Source organism: Podarcis erhardii (genome assembly GCF_964252035.2).
Source record: "Podarcis erhardii genome assembly, chromosome: 1".
NCBI lineage: Eukaryota > Metazoa > Chordata > Lepidosauria > Squamata > Lacertidae > Podarcis > Podarcis erhardii.
This window is the reverse complement of record NC_138497.1, coordinates 39,390,376-39,408,680: the sequence shown is the minus strand read 5'-3', so window position 1 is coordinate 39,408,680 and position 18,305 is coordinate 39,390,376. Positions and strand designations below refer to the sequence as shown.

At 41.5% G+C, this 18,305-nt stretch overlaps 1 protein-coding gene and 1 long non-coding RNA gene across 2 annotated transcripts in view; one reads left to right on the top strand and one right to left on the bottom strand.

Annotated features, from left to right (window-relative positions):
• Positions 1-18,305, top strand: part of AQR (aquarius intron-binding spliceosomal factor) — a 57,037-nt gene that overhangs the window by 10,073 nt on the left and 28,659 nt on the right. Inside the window, exons 8-19 of the mRNA XM_081858504.1 lie at positions 159-259; positions 725-801; positions 2,508-2,572; positions 4,199-4,315; positions 5,504-5,617; positions 6,572-6,675; positions 7,624-7,726; positions 11,629-11,749; positions 12,237-12,378; positions 12,755-12,933; positions 14,417-14,584; positions 15,522-15,691. Of these exons, the coding sequence (XP_081714630.1) occupies positions 159-259; positions 725-801; positions 2,508-2,572; positions 4,199-4,315; positions 5,504-5,617; positions 6,572-6,675; positions 7,624-7,726; positions 11,629-11,749; positions 12,237-12,378; positions 12,755-12,933; positions 14,417-14,584; positions 15,522-15,691 (1,461 nt within the window). The remainder of the gene's footprint in view (positions 1-158; positions 260-724; positions 802-2,507; positions 2,573-4,198; positions 4,316-5,503; positions 5,618-6,571; positions 6,676-7,623; positions 7,727-11,628; positions 11,750-12,236; positions 12,379-12,754; positions 12,934-14,416; positions 14,585-15,521; positions 15,692-18,305) is intronic.
• LOC309345700 overlaps positions 16,278-18,305 on the bottom strand; it is a 46,963-nt gene continuing 44,935 nt past the window's right edge. The window contains exon 2 of the long non-coding RNA XR_014158350.1: positions 16,278-16,507. This is a non-coding gene — a long non-coding RNA (uncharacterized lncRNA). The remainder of the gene's footprint in view (positions 16,508-18,305) is intronic.

Below are 18,305 nucleotides of genomic sequence, written 5' to 3'. Positions count from 1 at the left end.
GAGACTTTTAAAATCTTCTGCCTTTACAATGGGCAGGCATAAGTTCTTGTTCAGTTTGGGGTTTTGAAATTACCTTTGGGGCACCCAAATTAGATGGATGGATATACTAGAGATCTAGCTCATCATACTATTAAGAATTCATCGTCTCACCCTTTTAGGCTCGCCTGGCACTCGAATTGAAAAAGACACCAAAGCTTAGAAAATTTTGGAATTTGATCAAGAAGAATGATGAGAAAATGGATGAAAATACTCGGGCACAGTAAGTTTAATAGTATTGCTTTTAAAAAATCATGTGTGGGGATTGTAATTTGCTGTCTGTGAAGAAAAGCTGTTTTGGCAAAGGCCCATCTGTACTTCATGCTGCTTGGGGAAAACAGGAGTTGGGCTGACTAAGACCCCACATCTGCTTGCCATCTGGGTGTAGTGGATAGTGGATGTGATACAGTGCAGCTGTACCACAATATGTTCCTGCATATTATACTGGCATATTTGGTTTATTCATCCAGTACAGACACATTAAATAGACTGACCAGGAACCTTCCCCAAGTAAGCCAGGTTGAAAGACATGCAGTAAGACAACTGCTTATGTGAGAACATAAGATAAGCCTTGCTGGGTCAGAACAGAAGCTTATCTAGTCCAACGTTCTGCTTCCCGCCATGGTCAACCAGATCCATCTGGGAAGTTCATAAGCAGGATGTGGAATCATGTCTTGTTGTTTTTTAGGGCATTTCAAGAAAGAAGATTCCTTTCGCAACTGATCCAGAAATTCATCTCTGTATTAAAATCAATACCCATTTCAGGTACGTAGAGCAAATTGTAAGTGTATGGGCTTATGCAGGAGACCCTCTTCTCTTTTACCTTGCCCTTTGCCCAAAGTTAGGCATCCCAGATGAAAATGTGATTTGTCCTGTTTCAGCCTATTGCAGCTTATAGTATCTTGGAGGGAGGGCATGCAAGTACATTCCTGCCTCAAGCGCTCGCTCCAGAATGGGAGCAAAATCACCATACTATTAAATGCACAGGAGTTCTATTCTGTAGAACACATTATTTGAAAAATTATTCTCGTTACACGACTTTGTTTCTCTGATGCAAAACAAAGGGCGATTTCTCTGAACCCTTTTATGGGGAGTTTTTGTTCTTGTTTCACTGTGTAAAATTTGCTAGACTGACGTAGTGACTTTACTTTTGAAGTGATTCAGTTGAAACGCAGTCAAACAGATTTGCTAAATATCAAAAGGGAACTGTCTTTTTTAAAACTAGCTTCAGTTCTTCAAATTAATAGGTCACTTGTAAATTCTCAGAAAACTACTTTCAGATTCAGCGTCGCATTGTAAGTTTGAAGTAATGGCAAGTCTTATTCATGCATAACTTAAGAGTCTGTGCTTGCCCAACTGCAAATTAGCTCTCTACTTTAAACATACTTGGCTTCGCATTAAATATTATTTGGTGATTATTTTTTAATATCCACCAGGATTTCTCTCCCTGCTGAAAGACCCAACACCTCAAGGATATGTCTCCACTGAGGGTTTATTTTTAGAATAGACAAACTTGGCTTGAATATTTTCTGCTTATACAGGGAATAATAATTCTTCTTTTTTGTGGCCGCTGCTACCTCCTAAGCTTTTGAGTTGGAAGTAAGGTAGGAGAATGCCAGGGACCTCTTTGGCTGAGGAGCCCTAAGAAACCTCTTCACTGCCTGCCCAGCCTTTCAGCTTCACAGCGTGAAAATCATGTGGGAAAAGTGTTGGAAGCTGTCGCCTGAAGGTGGTTTGTGCACCTTCAGATACCTGCTCCCAACCTTGCATACTCTCACCCTGTCTGACCTTCCCTTTAGGAAATACCAGGTCAGTTGGAACATTGGGTACCATTGCCTTAAGGTGCTCTGTTCAGGTCAGGCTCCCCATTTGTGGAATGCTCTCTCCAGGGAGGTTTGCCTGGCACCATTATATACCAAGACCTTCCATACTTGGGTCTCAAGCAGTTCTTGTACTACAGTTCCCATCATCCCTGACCACTGGTCCTGCTACCTAGGCATGGTGGTAGTTGTAATCCAGAAACAGCTGGAGACACCTTTAGGCACCAGGCGAAAACATTCCTCTTCAGCCAGGCCTTTGGCTGACCAACACCCTATAGCCTTTTAAACGTGTTTGTGGGAGGGGTGGTTTTTGCTTTCTTCTGTTTTTATTATGTATTTTGTGGTTTTATCTTTTATTTTTATGCTGTGAACCGTCCTGAGATCTGTGGATGACGAGCGGTATACAAATTCAATGAAAGAAGTAGAATAAAAAATAGTTGTTGCAGTCCCTGATGTGCCAGAAGAAGGGGGAAAAGGCATTTTCCTTGCCAAACTGGACTGCAGTTGTGGCACAAAAATAGAAATTGTTTGGCCATCTCTGCCTAGAACCAAGGGTCTTGAAATAACTCTTAAGCATCAGCAAAATTTGATTTGGATGCATTATACATCAGTTCCAGGATTACCTTTTTAATTACCTGTATTTACTTCTAGGTCCTCTCTCTATGGATAAAGTGCATTACTGTGAAAGATTCATTGAACTCATGATAGATCTAGAGGTATGCCAAATACGGGATAAATATAGTGATCTACTGTAGCATCTAAGCCTCTTGAATAACTAAAATATGTGCTGTGTTAGTCCTAGTGTTGAAGCAGCTGACTGAAGTATGTTTAACTGGCACATAGAGCATACACTGAATCAAATCTTACACTGAATCAGATCATTGGTCTGTATAGCTCAGGTTTGTCTACACGCTGACTGGAAGCAGCCTTCCTATGGTATCTATATTGTGAGAAGGTCCTAGCAAGGCTTTCAAAATCGTTGTTATTATTTTTTAAAATGCCTAGCAGCATTCTTCTGGATTTCCTGAAAATTTCCGTTTTGAATAGCGAACTAGTTCATGCATCGGTAACTGACAGGAATCATATCACATATGACTGCCTTTGTTTTATTTTAAGATGTGTAAAATTATTTCAGCAGGAGAGACTCTGTAAAAAAGTGTGGCTGTGTCACCCACTCTGGATGCAGTTAGCTACGAAGCTCCACGGCTTTAATCTTCAATAGAAATGTGATATGTTCTCATATTTGTTTGCTCTGCTAAAAACTCAATGTTTCCAAGGAGGGACATGGCTGGTATCATTGAACCTATCCACTCTGAACAGGATTCTGGCCCCAGAGAGAGGGTATGCAAGATATTCAGCTGGGATGCTGCTGGATCGTAGCCAAAATGCCAAGCATCAGAACATTTCATGTAGGTTCATTCTGCGCTAAGGGCATTACAGGAGAGTTAAAGGAGTTCAGATAGTTTCTGAAGCCAGTTGTGCTGATTGGAACTGGCAAACCAGAAATCGTCTATAAAAAGCCATCACATTTGTTCTCCTGTAGCTTGTCCCATTTGAACAGAGTGTCTTTACCTATACTTAAGATCCCTTTTCTTCCCCCAGGGCGTTTCAGGGTTTTGTATTCAGTTACATCTATATTGTGATTGAGGCTAAACTGCCAGAGCATTTCAGCGATTAGCATGACTTTGGTGGAAGTGAGCCATGTGCTTCCACCAGTTCATTTTTTATTGTCAATAAATATGCCCCCCCCCCCTTAATCAGTTCAGGCTTCTCATTGCCATTAACTGTGCTCTGTCTGTAAAACCTTTTGACAGTTATGGCCATATAAGGTGTTTTGCATTTCTTATTTCATGTATTTCTGTAGCATGGAGCTGTAATGATCGAAATAGCTGTATTGCAGTAGTCTATTGACCCCCAGTTTCTGCTGCGGTTTTTGACATCTGACAAGGAGATCTTTTAGGAGGATTTTTAAAGAAAAGAAACCATTTTTGTAATATTTTATTAATGAATAATTTAGAAATTGTTGTTTAAATGAGAAGGAAAGGGCTTAATTCTTCACATGGCTGCTCAGGAGTAAATCCCATTGAATTCAATGGGACTTCTCTGTTTTTGGTTTTGTGTTGTTTCTGATCTTTGTTTAAATTAGCCCATTGGGCAAGCCCTGTGAGCATTGCACAGATACTACCATCAAAATGGATATTGCAAGGACCTCATGACACCTAATCACTACCACTACCACCTTTTTTTTTGAAAGCACTGAATTCTAACCAGTTTTCTAGTTACTAACAGCCTCCCAAATGCTGACATATATGTGATTGTTTATTTTATTATTATTATTATAGGCCCTACTTCCAACACGACGCTGGTTTAACACGATACTTGATGATTCCCACCTCGTTGTGCATTGTTACTTATCCAGCCTAGCCAAAAGGGGCAAGGAGGGTCATCTTTTCTGCCAGGTACGACTCGCTTTGATTTTGCAGAGCACTTCTTTCAGCACTTCAAAATCCTCGCTAGCCAAGGCAACACAACATTATTACCAAAAAAAATACAGCATCACAACTGGAAAGTGATGGTTGGCAACCACTGCTTGCTGTTGGCCCCTGTTGTGTTGCTTAATGAGAAGCATGTAATACAGGAAGGCAGCATAGTGCAACTACAATGGCTAAACATTGCTGACTTTGGGGGGGGGGGACACTAGATGGAGAACAACTATGGCTGAAGCAATTTTGTTAAACCTGCTTATATTTGGGTTTTTTATGCTAAAGCCAATTTTAAAAGTATGGATGAGCTTTAGGGAGCTGCACCTAGACTAGGGGCAATTGGCACAGCTCTCAATATTGCCTGCAAGGCCATCTTCCTCAAACCATGGCCACCTGCCCACACCTGAGATCATAAGGAGCAGGTAGAGATGCAGCTGGATCAACTGTGCAACCGAGTTCCCCCACCGCCCATCAGCTGCGTCACTGAGTTCCTCTTGGGGAGTTTGATTGTGCAGCTGATCCCTGCACAAAGCAGCTTTGCCAGCTCTATGAGCGTTGGGCCGGCAAAGCCCCTCATGCTATGCTTTCAGTGCCTTACAACCAGCCTCCTTTTGAACACTTGGGAAGCTCAGTGCAGGGGACTTTGGTAGGGGCAACAGGCAACCCACCTGTCCATCTTCTGGCACTTTAATGTTGTCAGGTCAGGGTTGCCCCGCAGGGGTGGGGACAGATAACAATCTGGCCTGATGGGCCTCATCTAACACACACAGAAGTGTAATGTCAGAATACATTTAAACAAATGTTTACTGTATGTATGACTAATGTTGGATGTCGGCTCACTGTCGTGAGGTGTGTGCATATTCTGGATGTGATAATACATCCTTTACTTCCCCTTTGGTAGTGGGAGAGTAATAATGGAAGGGTGAGAGAAAACATGAGAAGCAAGGTTTCAGCTTCTCCTCACTATGTTCTCTTACAGCTGGCTTGTAATGGACTGAAAAATGAAATTGCCTTCTCTGAGCAATGAAATGATACAACTTGTTTTGTTTGTTTTGCATTTTGGAAATAAAATGAAATATCCCTCGACTATATAGTATTGGGCCCCATGTGGTGGCTGAAGACCCTGCTTTTCTGTATATCTAATTTGTCATCATTTTGTTTCAGCTTTTAGACATGCTCAAATTCTACACTGGTTTTGAAATTAATGACCAGACTGGAAATGCATTGACAGAGAATGAGATGACTACTATTCACTATGACAGAATTACTTCCCTCCAGGTATTTAACGGCCTCCGGTGTAACTGAAGGCTTTGACATAGGTTTAAGATTGCTTGTCAGACAAGGGGTGATGACAGATTTAAAATAAACCCACCTCATTTGTAGGCCTGGTTTCATGGGTGGATATGTCTGTTCTTAATATAAATAAAGTACTGTTGGTAAATAAGTGATCATTCAGGAAACTTTGATGTTTGGGGGCATGTCCTTGGTTTAGTAAGTGGATAGTACTGAAAGTCAGCTGCCAAAGCCCTGTGCAGATAGCCAATCCGTCCAGGCAGGGGGGAATTTGAATCATGCTGGCATTCCCCAACTCCCACAGTGTGGTGTGCTGTCCCTCTCCTGATGTTTGCATTAAGCTTCATGTTAACATAGCAGGCAGTCCATACATACATACAGATACAGTAGCATTTGAAATGTTTGGCCCCTCTCCCTTGTAATCATTGCAGCTTCTGTTAGAATTAAAATAGCTGCCGTGTCTTTTTTGTTCCGACTGTTTTCTTATCAACCACCCTATCCTAACCGGTATTCAGAAAAAAATGGACATCATTGATTTGCATCCAACAAAGTTGCCCCATATATTGGGATATCCTTTCCACTTCCTGCATGCCTCTTCCCCAAGTCTGTTCTGGGGATTCCCCCAGCCCTCTAAAGCAGATTTGGGGGTCACACACAAAAAGTAGAGGGGAGGGGGACGAAGTCTTATTGTGCAGGTGGAATTCCTTGTGCTAATGGGACAGCTTTGTTGGTTACAGCCAACATGGAAGTGTGACACAGTTCTCATGTGTGAGAATGTCCTCCCCCACAAATAAATCAGGTTGTTCTTGCTGTGAGCTAGCCTTACACTATTTGTGGGGGTTTGTACTTGGCCTGTTAAATTGCAGGGTGTTGCATAAGTCACGTTGCCAAGTAAAGACAGCATTTGATTTCTCATCCTGGTTCTTTGTTGGATTCTAGAGAGCCGCTTTTGCACATTTCCCAGAACTCTACAATTTTGCCCTCTCAAATGTATCTGCTGTAGACACACGTAACTCCCTCATAAAACTTTTTGGACCTCTAAGGTAAGTTATATTTTAATTTATTTTATTCTCATCATTTGCTTCTTCTGGGTGTGAATGATTTGGTGCAGGGAGTAGGAAATCCCACAAGTTCACAGTGAGTTGCTGATTGTTTGAGCAACAGTTAGTATTGGAAGCCCCCTTTAATAACAACAACAACAACAACAACAACAACAACAACAACAACAACAACAACAACAACACACCACAGCTTGGTTATTCTAGTAAATGTTTTGCCTAAATAAACCCTGAAATGTTTGCCTAAATAGAAATAGTGGCCACCTGTAGTAACCAAGCAGTAGATAAATTTAAAACTATGATTCAGAGAATCATGAGTGATCTCTTGTTTACTTTATCCAAATAATAACTCCCCAACAGAGTTTTAAGAGGGGTGAAGGGAGGGAGAGCAAAGGCAGCTTCTGAAAGGCAATGTCTCTTGTTGTTTAGTTGTTTAGTCGTGTCTGACTCTTCGTGACCCCATGGACCAGAGCACGCCAGGCCCTCCTGTCTTCCACTGCCTCCCGCAGTTTGATCAAACTCATGTTTGTAGCTTCGAGAATACTGTCCAACCATCTTGTCCTCTGTCGTCCCCTTCTCCTTGTCTCTTAGTATATGTGTAAAGGCTATCTGGTTTACAGCCTTAACTCCACTGTTTGGGGGTTTCATATGTCAAAAGAAGTTGCTGAATTTGTCTGATTGTAGGTTTTTTTAATTAAAAAAATATGAATAATGAGCTCTGTCAAGAATCCTTTCAGTGTTAGGTTCCTTGCATAAGAGCAAAGAGTGTTAGCTAAAATGCAGAATGGCCCAGATCAAAATCTTGGTCAGTAGGCCACACAAATAGTTATTGTACTTTTTTGGGGGGAGGACACTGACAGAAATTCAAAGCAAACAGCTCCATTTATTAAGCTCAAGCGCTATGTGACTTTTGCTTTATTCTTTATTCTTCAGTCCAGAAACACTCCACCAGGTGGCATCCTATCTCTGCTTGTTGCCAGCCCTACCTGAAGAGGAAAATACAAGCTATGACAAAGAGTTTCTGCTCGAGCTGCTGGTAAACAGCCTTATGTCTGTCTTTGCTGGGTCAAGCTGTTTTCCTTCTGTACAATGATATCTATGATGTTGAATATGATTCTTTATCACCATGATTCTTTATCAAGGCATTAGATGGCAGGCCGGGGTCCCCCCCCCCTTCTGTCCTTGGGTTACCTCAAATTCTGCACCAGAGACTCAACCATAGTCTGGGTCGGGCTGCAAATCCCTGGGGTGTGCTCCAAACCCTATGCACTGTGTTTTCACATCCTGCCAATAGCACATAGAATTGTCAAGAGTACATGAATTCATAGTTTCAATAAGTTATATATTAGGATCTGAAAGGAGAAAGGGGACAACTTCTTTTTATCACAGTAGATTTCAAATGTGACTAAAAAGAATTAGCTGAATTAGGGTTGGGTATAGGCAGTGTTTTTTTAGGGGTATGTATATGCATACCCCTAAACATTTTGTGAATCTAAGTTTGGCCTCATTGAGGGGCAGTATTTCAATATGAGTAGGAAAATGAGAGTACCCCTAAACATTTTTTTAGAAAAAAAAGCACTGGGTATAAGCATGCATAGGCCTCCTAGGTTAAGATTTATGCCTAACTTTGCTGTTCCTTTAACTGACTCTGTTCCTTTGATTCCCCCCCCCCCCAGCTTTACCCCTCAAAAATCTCCCATTTAGCAAGGATTTTTTTCTGACATTATTAAAGGAGTTATAACTTCATGGTCAAGAGTTGGGCACTGTTGGAGTGAATGGGGCTTTAGCTGACACATTAAAGCAGTGTTTCTCAAACTTGGGTCTCTCGCTGTTTTTTGTACTACAATTCCCTTCATCCCTGACTACTGGCCCTGCTCGCTAGCTGGGGATGATGGGAGTTGTAGTCCAAAAACAGCTGGAGACCCAAGTTTGGGAAACACTGCATGAAAGATTTATATTTGCGGCATAGCATGGATATTTTAGCCATTTAATAAATTCTTCCTTCTAACTGAATGGTCATTAAGACCTTTTTAGTATGAAGGGTATTAATTATTATATGATCTTACCCAAGCATCTTAAATATCAGTCTTGTGAGTTTTTAAAAATGCACTTGCTTGGGAAAAATTGTTCAGTGAAGTTGTGCTGATCACAGTTCTTAATTTGTCAACATTATTCCAGCAGTGCTTGTGTATTTTCAAGTCTTTACATACTGTTTTAGTTGCCCACTCAGATAGCGCTACTGAACTTTAATTTGTAATTACATTTATTTATTCATGTGTCTCTCAAGAGACTCACAAACAGATGGAGGCAACATCCTAACATGTCTGGTTTGAACTTTGCATTTTGTGTCACAACGAGGTCACGCTGCTAACTATTGTGTGATGCCATGAAGATTTACTTGTGTTGGGTGGTGGTTCAAGCTCTATGCAATGTTGCTAATGCGTCGCTGGACGTGTGCCATGTGCTCTGAGGCTCTGTTCAAAACTGTATTCAAAGCTGTGTAGTCTTTCAGCCGACCAGTGGACTGCTGGGGAAGAAATACATTTTAAAATTGTTATTCAGGACTCCCTTCCACCATGTTTGTGCAGGTGGATATTAGATTTTCTATCAAACTGTTCCCAAAGGGTCAGGTTGGGTTCCCACGTCTCTGCGAATCTCATCACGAATACGGGAACGCCGCAGGGGTGTGTGTTGAGCCCGCTTTTATATACGCTCTATACAGCTGACTGTGCCCCCAAATACCCCAGTAATAAGATCATTAAGTTCGCAGATGATACAACGGTGGTTGGTTTAATCACGGCTGAAGAGGGGGAGGCGGCCTATAGGAAGGAAGTTGAGCAGTTGGGGGAGTGGTGCAGGAAAAACAACTTACTCCTTAACTTAAAGAAAACAAAAGAGATCATTGTGGACTTTAGGAAATGTAAATTGAATATTCAGCCACTTATTATTGAGCTGAAGTGCGTGGAACAGGTCTCAGTGTTTCGATTTCTGGGAATGGAGTTGAGAAACGACCTAACCTGGGGAGAGAACAGCAAAGACCTGGTGAAGAGAGCACAGCAGAGGTTATATTTTTTGAGAATCCTCCGGAAAAACAATCTCTCAAAGGACCTGTTGATGGCATTTTACCATTGCACTGTGGAGAGTGTACTAACTTATGGTCTGTGTGTATGGTTTGGGAGCTGCACGGCCAGGGAAAAAACAATGCTATCCAGGGTTGTAAAGACTGCAGAGAGAATAATTGGGTGCACTCTTCCCACCTTAGATCAAATCTATGCTGCTAGGTGCCATAAGAAAGCGGCAGAGATAGCACAGGATATTACACACCCCGGAAATGATCTCCTTCAGCTTCTGCCTTCTGGAAGAAGGTATAGGGTTATAAAGGCCAGGACTAGCCACCTGAGAAACAGTTTCTTTGCAAATGCAATTCTGGTTCTAAATGCAGCATAAGGGGTTTCTACAGTATAGTGTATTTTAAAATAGGGTTTTAGAGTTTTTAGGGGTTTTTTGAAGTTTTTATGTAGTTTTATGTAGTTTTTATGTAGTTTTGTGGTAGTTTTATGTAGTTTTTATGTAGTTTTATGTAGTTTTGCAATTTCATTGTCCTGCATGGGACAATGACAATAAAGATATATCTATCTATATCTATCTATCTTCCTCTTCCCCTCCTCCAAATATGTAATAGGCTTTTTTTAATTCTGTGAATGTCCCAAATACATCACAACTTTTTAGACTTACATAACTGGGTGCTGGCAGTCATGTATAGCAATGTATCTGGGGGTTTTTATATTCCACAAGTTTTGGGACTTAGGTTGTGGAATGTGTGTGTAGCCTGCTGCAAATGTTGCATTGCCCAACTGCCCAACCATAGTTAGACAACTGAGAATGCGTTGTAGACATCCGTGCTGCTCACGCAGTCTCCTATCACATAGACATCTCCCTCCTTTCAGTTTCAAATCTCCCTAAACTGGGTTGTGTGTGTCTTGCCATTTTCAATAACCATGGTTAGCAAACAACCTAATGCGCATATAATGCTAACCATTGTTGGATCCGAAATTAAGAGAGAAGAGGGAATGCCTGTATCAAGGTAAAACAATTCATGAACCTATAGCTGAGAGGGGGAACTTTGTCCCTCCAGATGGTGCTGAACTACAGCTTGTATGAGCCCCACAAGCATGGCCAATGTCCAGGAATGATGGGAGTTGTAGTTCAGCAATATCTGGAGGACCAAAGGTTCCTCACCCGCCAACAGGGTGTTTTTTTATGCGTGTGGTGATCGGGCACAATTTTTCATTTTGTTGCGTGTCCTGGCAAAAATGGAAAACTAAACAATACAACAAATAGGAGTGGCTTCAACAAACTTATAAAAATATATTCAGAGCTAGATATTGGCAACGTGGCCACATAATACTAAAACATGATTTGGTGCTGTATGGATGAAGCTGAGCAAACCCAAGCAAAGTGACGGGCTGATATGCTGTCCCCTTGTGCAATGTGGAGGAGAGCGTCACTGGGGTTCCTAGTTTAAAACAAACTGGTTAGTTTAGCAAGCCAGCTTCATAATCCATGGTTTGAAGTTACAGAGTATGTTTTAAACCATGATCACTAGTTTGACTGTAAAGCTCAGCCAAGATCCTTTAAAAGTGAGACTAAACTCTGATGAAGAGTGTATTCCTGGTTGCATCAGAGGAGGAGACGGGACAGGATTGCGCAAGCCCGATGCTCATTTAGGATTGTCCACATTTGTTCTTGTTTGGCTTATCATGTCATGTGAACCAAACTTGCATGTTCAGCGTAAAATAAAAAGGTTAACTTTCTCTTTGCAATTTACCTCTTAAACCAGTTGGTGAAAAATAGTCTTTTCAGTCTTCTTGAGTATCCTTCTATAAATATTTGTAATTTTGTTTAAGGCACAAGACAAGATGTTTTTGTCTTTTTTAGGTGTCCCGGCATGAATGTCGCATTTCTCAAATTCAACAGCTCAATCAAATGCCTCTGTATCCCACGGAGAAGATTATTTGGGATGAAAATATAGTCCCAACTGAGTACTATTCTGGTGAAGGTATGTTTTCTGGAAAATGCTTAAATTTTAAATGTTTCTGGTCTGCCACTGTGCCTAAGCATGGATTGGTGCAGTTGACATGATTGGAGTAGTTATGATGATGTACTATAAAACCTCCCATAGGGGGCTGCACTCTGTCTTTATACAAATCCAGGATTGTGCTAAAGAAAATTCTCCAGTGGTAGCTGCACAGTGATGGACTAGTGCAAATATTGTATAGAGAGATGGCTTCCCCAAGTTCCCATACTGATGCGGAAGAACAGCATGGGGCTTAACCAACCAGCTCCTATTAGCTATATAATTTTTGATTGGGGCTGGCGGTCTGAAAAGGAAAGCTTGTGTAGAGTAGGCTCCCCTCTACACAAGTGCCCTTTAATGAAGTGTGGCCCTGCTCCATGTGATTGCAATTGCATTAAGCTAATGGCTGAACAAGTCTGATGTGACAGACAAACAAACCATTCCTCCTCTCTCCTTTATCTTTCCTTAGGCTGCCTCGCCCTCCCAAAATTGAATCTACAGTTTCTTACTCTCCATGACTACCTCCTGAGAAATTTCAACCTCTTCCGCCTAGAGTCTACTTATGAAATCAGGCAGGACATTGAGGATAGTGTCAGTAGGATGAAACCATGGTAATGGATGTAACTATAACCTTGAAGTTGTTGGATCAAGAAAAACTTTCCTCTGTGTATGATTTCTCTACTCCTTCCCTACCCTGGTTTTTCTGGGGCCATTAGAAAGGTGTTGGCATTCCCTAGGGTGAGTTATAATCTCAAACAGGGACAGATTATTTGCTAACAGCGAACAATTTCCCTTGGGCTGAATTTCCTGGATAAATTGCAGGAAGAGATGCCGTACCTTGGGTTGGTTATTCCCAGCTGTAGGATTGGCGGTCCCTTGGGCCCTTCCAGTGGTATAATTTTGTATATATTTGAAACGATGTCATTAGCTTTGGTGTGTGTTAGAGATCTGAATGCAAAAGTCTCTTGTTTTGATCTTGCTCTTCAGGCAGTCTGAATATGGAGGCGTTGTCTTTGGTGGGTGGGCTCGAATGGCGCAGCCCATTGTCTCTTTCACGGTCATAGAGGTGACAAAGCCCAACATTGGAGAAAACTGGCCCATGAGAGTCCGAGCGGATGTCACAATTAACTTGAATGTTAGAGACAACATCAAAGATGAATGGGAAGGTATGTATATGTGTGTAGCTACAGCAGTGTGACGTCGCATCCCCGGTTATTTGGGGTGAATGTTACGTGTTTGTATGCTTGTTGCGTTTAAAACGTATCTTTTCCCTATTAAGTCCTGCTGCTTAAAGAAAGAACACTACTGCTCTCAGTAACACATAGTTTGGGATCATCAGTTCTTCCTAGTTCCATATTTTTGAAAGGGGGAAGAAAGCATTCTTTTATTGGTCTAGCCGTTCTATGACAGGAGTGATTAAAAGTTGGTATGGGGATAGCTAATTCCTCTGAGAGATTTTTGGGTGTGAGCCCTATATTGTGACTCATAAACCTATGACCCCTTTGTGAGACTGATCTGGAACTGTTGTAACAATATGCAATATTCATTCTGTGTCACCATCCACCCGTTTTCCTATATCTACAAAATGCCAGTCATTTAAAATGGGAATATTACTTAGAGCTGCAGTTCTGTAAATCAGTGGGCATCAGTAAATAGTCTGATCCTGCTAAGTCTACTTGAGTAGTAGATATGAAAGGTGAGAAAGATTCTGACTTAATTGAAATGAACATTTCTCTGATGGGGTTTCTGTGTGTTGTCAGGACTTGCATGCCACTACAGTCTTCTCTGTGTTCCCTAGTGTATTGTCTCAAGGCAGTGCTTTGCTGCTTGGGGGATTATACTTGGATTGACCTTTTTGGCAAGATGCATTGGAACAACTATTCATGCTCTGGGGGGACACTGATGGCTAGTTTGGAAATTCAGCAACAGACGTGTTTAAAATATGATGGGATTGTGTAATCCTTTTGGTTGCATGTCGTGATTCAAAATGCAGAGCCTACACTAAAATGCACTAAAGTATTGTGAATTTTTATATTTTTAAAACATTTGTTTGGATTGGGATCCTGGCTTCAAGCCTCAGATAAGCTTCTCTTCCTACGTTCCTAGTGGAGATCTTTGTCTTGGAAAAGGTCTACAAATATATATGAATAAGATAATCACATATTAATGATAGCACGGGGGACAGAGATAAAGCTGCTACTGGCTTAACTATATGCATGTCCTTCAAAAACTATTTCTGTACAATCTCCCTTTTGCTTTTCGCTGACCTAAATTGTTCATTTATTCAAGACATTTATATACCACCTAATTATTTGCATTTCTAACCTGTGTACATAAAAGCAATACAGAGAAAATGACACAATAAAACAGTAAAAATGTATCCTAAAACCAAACACTGCCTTAAAAGGCCTGCTGAAACAAGACAGTTTTGATCCTATCTCTGAACTTCAGCAAGGAGGGTGGCTGTCTAATCTTAATTGGTAGGGGGTTCCCCCGGCTTGGACCCACTACACTGAATACACAGCTCCTAATTGTTACAAGCTCTGGATCTGAGCCATGTGGGCGACCAACTTTATGAAGCTACAGCATAAAATAACCACTACACCTGCAAATGATCAGAAGGCATTGACGTTCCCCCCCCCCATTTAGGTCTGCGCAAGCACGATGTTTGCTTTTTAATTACTGTCCGACCCACACAGCCTTATGGTACGAAGTTTGACAGAAGGCAGCCATTCGTTGAGCAGACAGGCCTGGTATATGTGAGAGGATGCGAAATCCAGGGAATGCTGGATGATAAGGGGCGCGTCATTGAAGAAGGTATGTCGATAATATCTGAAAGACCGTCTCCTTCCCTGCAGACCCTCCTGACTATTAAGATCAGCAGAGGAGGCCCTCTTGGTAGTTCCAGCTGCCTCAGAAGTTTGGGAGGAGGGCATTTGCTGTGGCATATAATTTATCGAGCACCCTCCCCACAGAGGTGCACTTGCCTTCTTCACTATAAAGCTTTTGATGAGTGCTGAAGACACACCTCTCTGCCCCTGGCAAAGATGTCTGAGATATCTGTTTGCAGAGCCCAGCCTATTCTTGTGATTTGTGATCGGATTTAACTGCTTTAAATTTTGAATTTTAAATCATTGTAACTGTGACCAGCTGGTTAAATGATGGGTAATAGATAAAGAACAACTGAATATATTTAGTTGAAATATGAAGGTGACATCTACATTGCACTTAACGGTAGGCATAATTTCCCCGCTAACAGCATGTGTGTGATTGTGGCTCTAAGATGGTGAATGTTTCCCTCCCTGTAGCAGCCTGGCTAGGATGGGCAAGCTTTAGAAACCCTGAATATGCCAGTTCTTGCCAGGCTGTAGCAGTGCTTATTCTAGAGATGGTAGGAACAGAGCTGGTTGACCTGATCCATTCAGTGACACTGGCTGGTATGTAGAGCTGACCTAAATAGTCCCAATGCCAGGCACCTGTTCTTGGCAATGGCGGGGGGGAAAGTGTCAGTGCAATCACGAGTCACCACCAGAAAACAGTGGCTTTATTGGTGGATCACCAGATGTGAGCCAGGAAGGGACAGTCTGGTTAGGCAGGGGCAAGGAGAGGAGAAAGGGGCAAGGAAAGTTGGAATCAGTTGGAGAGGATTGGCCGTGGTGTGAACAGATTACTCAAAAGTGGTGTTGTTGTTGTTTTGCAAGGCATTTTCTGTTTAGTTTATCTTCCAACAACTTTGAACTTTCAATGCAAACAGGACCAGAACCGAAACCAAGACTTAAAGGTGATTCCAGAACGTTTAGGGTGTTCTTGGATCCCAATCAGTATCAACAGGACATGACCAATACCATCCAAAGTGGAAGAGAAGATGTCTATGAGACATTTAACATAATTATGAGGAGAAAGCCAAAAGAAAACAACTTTAAAGTAAGTCACGGTTCAATTTTCTGTTTAAAAATAAATGTTGAAAGCAGAGTATTTTTTGGAACTTGTGTCAATGTGGGCCATATGTCCATTAAAAAAAGTGTGGTCCTCCTTGCCCTCCTTCTCCCACTGTTTAAATGTTTGTCTTAAATCTTAAACCCATTCATGGTGAAACTTCATGTACCTAAAGAGCTAAATTTCCAAATGAATCTATTGGATCTTGGACTCACCAAGTTTCAGATAGAATCCACAGCGTAGGTCACCTTATTATCAAAGCAACATTAAATTTGGACAAAAGGTGGTTAGTGCGTCGGCTTTCAGAATTGCAAGCAATGTGGTTCTGCTTTATAAGCTATAATGTAGTAATGGCTAAATTAAGAATATGCCACCAGAGCATCTGCCTCTGCTGCTAGCAGTGTAGGAATCATGCTGGTATTGGGGGTTTTCCCCTTGAGTGAAACAGTTTAAATCTGTATCGGATGCTGAAAAGATTGCTCAGTGTTCTGCTGAAAACAAAAGTTTTGCCTTCAAAGTTTTTAAAAGGTTATTTGCAAGCAAAGGACAGTCAGACAACCAGATAATACAGAAATGATTTGGCAGTGTCTCTTTAATTTCACATTTTTCTCATGTTAAAAGTTAAACCAATTGATGAGGCTCAGCCTGCTTCTTGGGATTGCTCTATCCCGGAGGATAGGTTATCCCTATCTGCTCTATGCCTCCTTGCTCACATAACAGAAAATAAGGTAAGTCATTCTCACTAATGACAAATGTTGGTAGTGTGTCAAGCAGATAGCAGACAGCTTGATTTCTCTGCTGAGCCTGTAGGGAGAAAGATGCAAAAATCTTATGTAGTCTCCTAAATTAAGCAAACATGACAGCTGTAGAAGCACAAACATAAAGCGATAGCTAAATATGACAGTCGGCACTTCGCCATGGTAGGTCTGCCCTCTTGCCTTTTATTGCTTGTGGCCACTACATCAAAGAAATATTAGTATTTTGGAGTTTGTTTCCCTTTATACTAGTCATCTGTTGAATAAATACATTTTTCAAAGATGGAATGTTGCCATTTTTAACCAATCACCTCAAATAACCTTGTGTGCCATAAATACAGCTGCTGCTTCATCGATTGGCAAGATCAGGTATTATGCAAATCCATGCAAAACTCCACTCTTCCTGTCTGATCATGAGGTGATGTCCATCTGCTACGGCACTTAAAAGAGTTTTATTAGCTGAACAGATAACCTGTTTTACTGTTGGAGTTGCCAATTGTCCTGAATTGGTGAAACGAAGATTAATGCCTAGTGCTTTTTAAAAAATGGACTGGACTTTCTAGAAAGAAGGAGTCCTTTGCAATTATTGGTGCAATTTTTAGAATCCTGGTTGCTTTGGCTTACCTGTAATCTCCTTTTGTGCTGAGTACCTTTACATGTACTCGGCCAATATTAATTAGTTTATAATTGGCAGCACAGTTGCATTTAGTCCCGGAAAAGATAAGGTGATATATTTGGATCTGTACATGTAAGAGCCTGGAAGCTTTCAAATTTCACCGAGGTCTTTATGAGATAAAGGGCGTCTAAGTCTGAAACGATTTGGAGATCAAGGTTACTGGGAAGGACTTCTGTCCTAAACTCTGGAGAGCTGCTGTCTGCTAGTATACAATACTGAGTTAGATGGACAAGTGACCTGATGTGGTGTAAGATAGCTTCCTATGTTTCTAATGCCCAGGAGAATTTTTGTGTCTTACTACTTGCAAGGCTGTCATCCAGAGTTGAGCATTTCCCAATGGCCCAGGACTTTAGGAGCAGCCCATCACTGATCCAAAATGTTGGCTGGAGCCCAGACAGATGTGGCTGATGCTAGCAGCTGCCATTTTTTATTTCCCCACAATACCTTGTTGGCATTCCTTAGGAGTGATATGGCCTCGGGGCTCCAGAAGTATTGTGAGGAAATGGCAGGCGCCAGCAGTAATGTTGGCTGGCTAGACTGACTGCTTTTCTTTTTGCTGTTTTTGCTGCTACCCTTGGCTGCCACTGTCACTGCTGTAGCAAAGGTGAAAACATCAACAAAGCCCTGCCAGGGCACACATACTAGTCACATTCACGGTAAGAGGAGAGATGCCCACCCTGAAGGTGCCAAGTGCCCTGACAAACCTGGCACCAGTCTTGACTTCAGGATCAAGCTTAACAGTATGTTGATCAGCAAGAGATCAGGTGGACATTATTTTTTATGTCCTGCTCTTCGCTTACACATTAGAACTAGTAAATATCCTCACTGCAGAGGATTAAGTAAAGGAGCCATCCTTCAGATGCGAGGCCACATATTTTGTTTTAAGAGAAATTTCACAACTTAATCCAGTTAGGAAGGGAGACAGGGAACTAAGCTGTTTTTAAGTATGAAGATCCCAAACTATTGTTAATTAGATAGAACAGTGCCATTCTGTACATATTGAAAGAGACATTTCCAGAATATTATAGGGTAAAAAATAATTCATAGGAGGCCACAAATTTTGACTCTGCTTACTAGATGGCTACAGTCTGCAGTTGGGTGGAAGAGACCTTTTTGTTGAGTTTTGGAGCATGCAGAAGCAGTTTGCATTGCTTTTGCCTGCTTCAGAGCT